This window comes from Argentina silus (assembly GCF_951799395.1).
Source record: "Argentina silus genome assembly, chromosome: 8".
Taxonomy (NCBI): Eukaryota; Metazoa; Chordata; class Actinopteri; order Argentiniformes; family Argentinidae; genus Argentina; species Argentina silus.
Window position 1 is genome coordinate 17,076,543 of NC_139662.1, and position 10,022 is coordinate 17,086,564.

At 43.5% G+C, this 10,022-nt stretch overlaps 1 protein-coding gene across 1 annotated transcript; it reads right to left on the reverse strand.

The window, feature by feature from the left end:
- Positions 1-390: 390 nt before the first annotated feature.
- On the reverse strand, positions 391-8,153 carry ttll10 (tubulin tyrosine ligase-like family, member 10; the record flags this gene model as incomplete). Its single annotated transcript, XM_083674737.1, has 11 exons — positions 391-1,358; positions 1,634-1,727; positions 1,919-2,035; positions 2,238-2,378; positions 2,990-3,161; positions 3,567-3,753; positions 4,881-4,966; positions 5,696-5,816; positions 5,991-6,109; positions 6,397-6,565; positions 7,874-8,153. The coding sequence occupies 11 exons, from the start codon at positions 8,151-8,153 to the stop codon at positions 529-531; spliced, it is 2,316 nt and encodes a 771-aa protein (XP_083530863.1). The 3' UTR covers positions 391-528.
- Between the last annotated feature and the right edge of the window lie 1,869 nt (positions 8,154-10,022).

The following is a 10,022-nucleotide window of genomic DNA, read 5'->3' on the forward strand; positions in this document are numbered from 1 at the left end:
GTGTTGCACAGGTTAAGGACAAAGGGTTGCAGTCATAACAACAAACCACAGAATTATGTATTGTGTTGTTTTTGGTGATATGAACTAAGAGCAGTATGTCTATGGGTGGTGAGCCTCTTTGGTTAAACTCATCAACAAATGTATATTAGGCTAGAAATGAAATTTTTCATTTACAGTTTAATTTGTAAAAGTAAAAATAAAGTACTGTGGTATTGTGTGTTTACACATCATTTAGCTTCATGTTATATTGCAGGTTTCTTAGACACAAAAGTCCACCTCAAAGTAGAAAGCAAAGCAAATCAAATACAGAACCATCTATTTTGTTCAAGGGATAAACATACTTTATTCTCATCAGACATGATTGAGCACTTTTCTGCAATGAAAACTCCTTAGTAGGAGTCCTTTCTCTGTGACATTCAAACTTTTCATATTGTGACCCAATAACTGAAACAATTGAAGAGAAACGGTCCATAGCTCTGTACTGACAGGTCTGAGTCGTCCAGTGTGTGTTCACAGCTCCCAGGGCTCTTATTCCTCCTTGGCTGTGGTTTGTGTGTCCTCTCCAGGCTCCTGTGTCTCCTGCCCTCCTCCCTTCTCCTGTTTCTCTTTCCAGACGGGGCGTGTGGAGCAGGGCTGGGCCAGGCGGAACTGGGTGGGCTTCAGGGAGCAGCAGAAGGGCTGGGCCTGGTCTGACCCGGGACAGGCCTTGTTGGCCCTGAGCCGTCGGACAGAGAGCCGCGACCCATCGGTCAGAGCCGGGGTGGACAGAGACATGAAGGTGCTCTTCACCCGCTGGATGTCCGGGGGCCTGGTGTGTTCCAGGTTGCCCAAGCGCCGCTGCCAGGTGCACTTGCTGAGCCGGAGTTCCACACGGGCACGGGCAGGTTTGGGGGGGCGAAGGCTGGGTTTAGGGATATCCGAGGCTTTGGGGGTGGGGTTGGGTTTTACTGGGCTATGTAGTGGAGCGACCTGAGTGGTGGAGGGAGGGGGGGTGAGGGGGGGTGAGGAGGGTGTAGGGGCTGTGAGGGTTGGAGTGGAATCAGGACTAGACAGGGTCTCAGAAACGGCCATTGGGGTGTCTTGAGACGTCGTTGTCATAGGGTCAACTGGGTTGCCACTCCCTGACTTCTGCCTTAACACTGCCTCAGACTCAACTCTCTGAGTCTTGTTTGTGGGCTTTTGGGTGGACGTACTCTTTGGTCTCTGGGTCCTTGGGGTAATTGCTGTTTTGATCCTGCGGGTCAGAGCAGGGACAGGGGCAGTCTCCCCATCATACAGCAGCTCAAAGTCCCTCTGGCTGGTCAGCGGTAGAATCTTCAACCCACAGCGGCACTTGTTGAAGATCTCCATAGTCAGATCTGGAGGTGAGAAGGCAGCTATAACTGGGTGCTATCACACTTCAAGCGATCTTTAACCAAACAACACATTGACAAGGGGAATTGGGGCCTAGCCAATGACAGCTCATTAGTGTGACTCACTTAACTTGCATATTGTTATGACTATGTTGAATTACAATGAGGAAGTATTTTCTAAAGGGATTCCAGGCAATCACAATTCTGTAATCTACTGGGTTTTTATGTTGACATAGCTGGTGAGCAAAGTTCTAGTCACGTGAACAGTAGTAAGTGCTCACCCAAGGTCTCCACAACCGTAGTGGGCACCACCTCCTTCAATACCTCACAGTTGGTGTGGAGAGCTGGGTTACAGTTCATCTCCAACAGCCACACCTGTAAAAGTACAAATAAGGACACTTTTTATTTGCTACTTAAATACAAAATGGAAAACGGGTGGGTCTAAAAATCTGTTTGAATCATGTGTGCTTCGATTAGTCTCTCTCTCTCACTCTTTGTCTCTCTCTCACACACGCACATGAATACTGTAGCCTTCATGATATGAAAGAGGTGTATTAGTGTATTACCTTGAAGTCCTCGTCGATCATGAAGTCACAGCCAATCAGATCAAAATAGCCCAGTTTACGCTCCAGCTTGGCTTTGGCGGCAAAAAAGCACTGGATCATGATCTGCTGCATCCGCTTCTAGTGAATGGAAAACAGAGAGAAAGAGAGAGAGAGAAACATGCAGTAAGAAAGAGACAGACAGACATGCTGTACTGACAGACAGGCAGGCAGGCAAGCAGGCAGGCAGACAAACAAATTGTCCTATATCTCATGGTGTGGGTAGTGAGCATGCTTTCATAATTATTCCCTAAAGGGGTTAACATTATACAAAGCAACTCACAGTGAAAGCACCAAGCACCCAGTCCCTAGGCAGGCCCTTGGCAACCCTGAACTTCTCATTGACGTAGGTGTTGAATCTCTCCATGGACCAGACAGTCTCCTCCTTCAACACACTGTAGAGGGGGTTCTTTTTCTGCATGTACTGAGACGAAACAGCAGGGGGAGCAGGAAACACATGAGTAGGTGAGAAAGGAGAGGCACAGACTCACAATCACTTGGTTGGCATATACAATAGCTTAGTAGAGGACCATTCACAGGTCTAGCGTTCATGTGCTGTATCGTTACACAATGTCTGCATGAGGCAGTCAGGAAGGCTACTAAATTCACTGACTCTTAACTATAAATGGGGGAAATAATTAACGACATATGGAAAAAAGAAAAAAAGAAATAGTAATACTGTGTTATTTCTCTCATGGCCGCTGCTGAAGTGTCAGTCAGCAGAAAGGGACTCAAGTTTGTAAGCGTTACATGGCCAAGATTTTGAAACCTGGCCGTAAATATCATTTTATGACCTAGTCTCTGATCTGTTTTAATGAGGTGCCCTCTGGGGATTTGTCTGTTGACTTCTTATTAAAAAAGAATGACACTGTGCTCACCAGCAAAGACTGACAGAAGTCAGCCCCATTGACAGAAGTAATTATTATTGATTATATTATTGATTATATATATATAAGAAATGAAAATAAATAATAATAATTTCAACGCCTTTTTCAAGCACACTGGCATGCATTGTTATTGACCTTAAAGGCCTACCTGATTGGTCAAGTGAGCAGACAGATTGTTGGAGTTGGGGTCATAAAGGTCACAGGTCAATCGTGCGTAACCGTGGCGAAAGAACACCATGTAGGGTGCAGTGCAAGCTATGAGGATGTAGGAGCGTACATCAAACTTCCTCCCTTTGAGGAGCAGTGGGTTCTGGATATACCTGAGGAAACAGAGAAATAATCCAGAAGGACATCACAGGACCACGTGAACGTGGGAACAAAATGAGCCATAATTGTAAAACTATGGTTGGGAAAAGTTTTGGCCCCATTCATAACTACTATTAAAAAAAGGTCTGGTGGTCCCTCTGTTAGTAAGAAACAATCTACTGTAGCTTTGCAACTCATTGGGATGTATTATGATGATGAAGAATGCTGCTTAGAACCCTAACCCTAACCCTTTTATCAATATAGAATGTGAGAGCTTACCATATACTGTAACTAAGTGGAAAGAATGACAATATGAACAAGTCATATAGTATACATTATAAAGACTATGATCAAATTGTCTGCATATACTATGTTTTTCACAGTAGGTCAGAGTGTTCACAAGCCTAGCCTCAACCCACCGTTGAACAATGCGTGCCTGGGGCAGACGGAAAGGCTGCTTCCTATTGCACTGGCTCTCTGCAATGTTCTGCAGCTTCAGTCTCAAGGTGGAGATGTCCTCCTTGCCCCTCAGGAGGAAAATGCCCCGCCCCTGATTGAGGCCCGTGGGCTTACAGATCCACGCGTCTGTCTCCTCGTTGCGCATGCCTAGCAACAAGGCAGAGTTGGGTAAGCACAAATGGGCTGCAAACTACAGTTGTTGTCAGGGGCGGTACTATAGGGGTGGCCCGGGGTGGCCATAGCTATGACCCCTGAAAAGAGCTTGACCACCCCAGATTTGATCACTAAAACTGTAAAAAAAAAAAAAAAAAAAAAAGAATATTATTATTATTAGTTGCAGCTCTCTACACGCTGAATATAGCCAAAGGAATACTGTATAATTGCATGAAATGTGCTTACACAAAGCCTGGGAGTCCTCTCCCAGGCCCTCCACCCAAGTATAGATTTTCTGCCATCCCCTAGGTATAGCTGAAATGATGCCCCTGCCTAGCATGGTAAACATTTCACTAGATACTGTATGTTACAACATATAAGCAGTAGTTTTGCAACCTATAGGTCTACAATCTAATCAGTGTCTATTTTCAAGTCAATTATCATTGGCCACAGAACATATTTGTCCCATCATGGCCACCCCGACTTGAAAGGGTCTGGACATGCCCTTTCTTGTTGTTGAACACTGTTCTTTTCCGTTCTGCTCCAGCATATTTTCCTGATTCACTCATCGGCCACAGATGTCACACGAGTGCTGCTATCTTTGTATTTGTTTACTTTGTGATAATTGCCAGATGCTGTCAGCTTGGGAAATGCTGTTTCAGTTCATGTTACAGTATATTTGAAACATTGCATATTTTACTGTATCCTGTCCATGATGAGCTGAGTCATGATCTATTTTCGCTATATGTGTTTGAAATAGGCATAGTGGTAGCTGACTATCTTTGTTTGTCCACCCCGTCTCTCCAAGCAGTGGTACGGGAAGCTGGGCTAAACAGGTTTGAAATGAAGAGAAATGTTTAATGGAGTAAGTCTTGCTGAAGCATTAGTGTTAGCAACTATATTAGTGTTAGCAACGATTGCAAATACATTAGGACTGTACTGTATGAAACCCAACTTCTCTCCTCAGGTTTGTGCTCTGCTGACAAGTCTCTATGGCACCAGCAGTTTCTGTCGTGATCAAATCCCTGGTCTAATGGTAGGTGAGAAACTTGCGGTGTGAGAGAGTTTCCTGTGTCATTGTGTTACTGGTGGCATTGTATTTGGTGTGTGCCCACTTTTACCTTCCTGCTGGGCGAAGAAAGCCTCTCTCTCGTCTCTCACATCCATGCGGAAGGTGGCAGGGAAAAACTCTTCCATTTTCAACCTCCTACCAAGCACAGAGAGACACAGAGGACGGTAAATAAATGTTGCCTTAAAACCGCTGATACAGGGTCCGATTTTATTTTCCATCTCCCTAATGAGTAAGGTTAGGATTTGGTGTAGGGTAATCTGATCCCAAAACAGTGGTTAAAAGCAACTTCCACCCTGCAAAAGACACATGATAAGACACATGAAAGCAGGTCGAACCACCCAACCCACCGTAGATAAAAGATACCTTGCTATACAGAGGTACAGGCAGGGTTCAACTCCATCAATCCAAGAAGTGGAAATTTAATTCATCAATGTAGCACCTCCTGTACCACCTTCTTTTAAGGTATCTTGTATTTACGTACAAAATTATGTGTTAACAGTAGATATACTGTAGTATATATAATATAATGTGCTGTGTTATTTAAATAACAACGAGGAGTTGAAATGCAATTGACCAGGCTGTGAAAATGTAGAAAAACGTCCAGCAATGACATGAGGCTATGTAAACAATACCTAACTGACACCATAAAAAAAATGAATTGACCAACTCTGATTACAGGACCATAATGCTGAACGGTAATGCCAATGAGCCTGATAGGATAGCTCAGAGCATCTGCTCTTTTCTATCCGTGTCACACATATAAGGGTTAACCCTAACCGTAACACAGCCGGTGTGGGCGGGGAGGAGACAGGCAGGGGAGAATAATGCTGAGATGCATCCACTTTTTTTATCTTTGCGTCTCACCTTAGTCCTCGGCCGTGGTTGACCTTACTGCTGACGCGATCGTACTCACGCAGGCTGCTGAGCAGACCGATTTTAGTGGTCAGGACCTTGTTGTTGGGGATCTGGTACAGCAGCTGTTCACCTGGACGTGAACGGAACAGAGTCACAAACATTCTCATTAAGTCATAATTTTTTCTAGAACGTCTTTGCTGACTCATCGAATCTGAAAAAAAGGATGGATGTTGTTTTGAATCTTATGTAGCTGTATAGGCAACCTTGTGTAGCTACAGTGTATGGGCATTTACAACACAGCTACCTTCTCTGAAGTTGTAGTAGGTGACTCGGGATTTGGTCTCACACCATTTGAGTTTGAAGTCCTCTCTGGTTTTGTCGTAGATCCGCTGCCATCCTCTGCTCTCACAATAAGAGGTCACTCTAGATTCAATAATGGAATTCAATATACATTTTAATTTGATAAAACAATGCGCAGTGCACGATGGACAATGAACAATTACATAATCAACAGTCTGACACTAACAGTATTTTTCATCCTGTCTATATTGCTCATTATATCACACTGCAATACCACAACTTTTCGTCATCTGTACAATTTTCATATCTGCATAGTGTCCAATTCATAACTGTAATATCATAACTAGGTTTTTCCTGGCGTCTAGTGTACCCTTTCTTAGACGAGTTTGGGTCTTACTGTAGTAACTCACATGGAGGCGCCATTCCCCCCTCCAAAGAAGTAGAAGGGCCCTGGGCCCCTGGGCTCCTCTGTCCGTCTGTCCCTGTCTCTCTCTGGGTGAGAGTAGGGTAGTAACACAACGGGCCTGGGGGAGGGCCTCCTCCTACCCTCACTGAGGCACCGCTCCTCCAGACACACACCTGCTCGATACACAGACAATATTAAACCACATACTCACACACACACACACACACACACAGGTATATGTATATGTGCATACACACATACGCACACACATGCATGTATACAAAATGATGTACGCAAACAGGTATGTGCATACATATACAGTACACATGTCTGTATTAGGAATTCATATTCTCCAGAAAATCTGTTCAATGCCGGGAATAATTAATTTAAAAAAAAAGTATAATTGTGGCCAAGGCAGGTAACAAAGCCATCTTGTAAGACAGAGTTCTGAGGCCTTTTTTGCGGGTGGAATATTTGGCCCTGCACTGAGGGAGGCTTCAAGGCTGTATGTTGACATTGGAGATTGACGCACGCCATTGTGGATGTGTTGCCTGACCTGATCCTGGGAATATCACTTCAATTGTGAACCATGAATAAGAAGCTAAGCAAACCGAGACCTTCTTGTTAGAAAGGAAGCTAGCAACTAATTCAAGCTTGTGTTTAATTAACCAAACTCGAGATAACTTCCCTTGTTAAAGTGAAGCCAGAATTAGCAGGATTCTAGGAGGAGAACGAAGCAACTTAACAGTCCGGGGAAGGGGGACAACCATCAATGGAACAACTAAATTAAGTTGCTAGGTTTTCTGAGAATGCTGCAAAAAGGCTTGATGGGAAATGCGAGCGAAAAGGCAAAGAATGACTTGGTGCAGTGCAAGGGCTTATTCAGCACTTATTCAGGGCAAAGGCAAAGTCCTCACCAGCCCAACGACTTCCTTAGTGAGATGTCAAGTAGACTGAAAGAGAACTTTGGAATACGTAGTCAATATATCTATTTATTTTTTCCCAAGGGGCTTCTTCATATTAATTTTACTCTACAGTAAGCTAGACCGACATATTGGACATATCTAATTTCAACTTCAGTGGTAGACTATCGCTCAAGTGCACATGCTTGGGTGACTCAAGTCCAAATTAAAATTCAACAAATGGTCAATGGGTAACCACACTAGTGGCAGCAGTAGAAAACTTCTGAACTGTAGGTAAAAAAAAAAAAGCTTTTATTTTCCTGAATGTTCATTTTGATCATTACTTTCTATGAGAATTCTAGGAAACACTTTCTGTTCTTTTATCTTTGTTCACTGAAGCATACATAGAAACGTATGCTTTATAGAGTTGCTTTGCACTGTATGATGGTGAGTCAATTATCTTTCAGGTAAGTAAATTATCTTTCAGTACAATTTCTTATTACACTAAATGATTACAGATACCTACATCCTAGACAGATCAATTTGACAAAATGACATCCCACCTTTCCCCACACACACCTGGCCCTCCATCTTGCGTCTCTATCCCTGGCTCCCCACTCCTCCGCGCAGACGTCCCCCTCTTCACGTCCTCCCGTAGTTGACCTTCCCCTTCCTTTGGCTCTGATGTGGGCTCTGACCTGGGCTGGGGACTGTCTTCTTCTTGCACGTCCTGGGTGGCCCCCTGGCTGTGTCTCTCCCTGGGCTGGTTGTCCCCAAAGGCGAGCTCAGCATCCTGCTGCAGCCCTCTCAGCCCTGTGTCACCCTGAGGGCAGGACTTAACCCAGTTCTCTGATGACATCACTCACCGCTGACCCAGATCGTGGGGGCAAAACAGGGATTTTTCCATGTCACCTGGAGCTCCGGACCTCCCCTCGTACCCTGTGACCCTTGTCGGAGACTGGAGACATGAATTAGCTGACTCAGTGTGCTCTTGTCTTGAGTGTGCACTTGCTACCTAATGAAGTGTGAATGGAGGGCTACAGTCAGATTCCATAAAAAGGTTGCTTTTTGTTAGGTCATGTTAAAATTAACTATGCTCTCTGTATTTCCACTGTATTGTACTTTGCAATGCTTTCATATTGATGCTCATACTAATTTATTTACAGTACAATATGTAATTCAATCTCAACCACAACACACATTGTTACAACCCTAAAGGAACAGGTTATGCTATTGCAAAATGTAAAATGTATTGCAGAATGTGGTGTTTGCATGTGAGATTCCTGTTGATCTCTGTCCTTACCTCTTGGTGCTGGTGGACATTGATGTCTGCAGAAATGGAGGTGTCCAACTTCAGCTGCTAGGCATGCAGATGTTTTATGTCCACAAAAATAACTCCTCTCCCATTAGGTGCATTTTATGCGATAGTCCACATGAGGTCCCGTAAAAAAATAAAATAATAATAACAGAGGTACAAACATCAGTGTAAAGTCAATAAACAGTATCATACATTTCGGTGTAAGTCAGTGTTAGTCCATGTAATTCTTAGGCAGTGCAATAGCAAACTGGCACACTGGTAGCCAGCTATCAATGCAGAGCAAACTTACTAGGAAAGTGTAAACAACCACTGGTTGCCTGGGAAATGGGTGCCTTGGCAACAGTTGCTAATTCTAGATTGATTCTTGCAACAATACCAGCATCACAAGATAACCTACTCAAGGACATGAATCCCACATCCTACCCCACCTCTAAATTTAGCGTCATTCAATATTAATTGCCAGTAAGCCTGTGGTGTGACTACTATAGCAATATGAGAACAGATTGTTAATCAAAATGGATTTACCAGTTGTCCAAAGTCATGTAAAGTAATATTTTCTGGAAGGTTACATGCTTTTACATACTGTCATGTTAATGAGAGTGACAAATCTATCCATAAGGCTTTTCATTCATTCTTGTTGTGATAATCATCTAGCCTACTATCAGGCTACAGGTACCCTACACCATGTCTTGAGGCTTTGTTCCATGGAGGGCCATCCATCTCCCCATTTGCTTATCCAACTATTCCCCTCAAAGTTGTGCAATCACATCTCTGAGGCAAATTGCTAATCTCATGTCAAAATCTTAACATTCTGTACAGCAAGACACATTTTGCAATGTTTAAACATTTCGTATTGCATAGTCAACAGGTAAATGCCTAAAAGGCCTACAGTAGAACACATTCTATTTTTTTCTCTCAAACTGTAGAATTTGCCTCCCCATTACTAAATCCAGTAATCCACTGCCCATCTTAATTATTTGACAACAGAAGGACCCACCCAGTCACAGTTGGTAATTACCTCTAATCTTCCCCCATACCTCCCTACTCCTTGATAATTCATTGGGAGTGGTGCCTCTGCATCAAACACCAATGGAACCTTACAATTTTGTGTTGTGTGATTGGTAACAGCAATAACATGGGAATTGTGAATTTAGATGTAGAAAAAACATTGATGTTCAGAGCAGTAATTTATTTAGTAGGAAAGTCAAACATGAATGTTGCTTGGTAGGAAATTGAAGACACACAATGCACCCCTATTTTAGACAGGAACCTCCCATATTCTTGTGCAAAAGTGGTATTGGTATTTGGTGGTGTACAGCCAGGATCAGCCACACCTTGATAAAGAACCGGCATCTGATAGACACACTGTGCAAAGTGCTGCGTAGGTGGACAAAGAGAACAGGTTTGTTT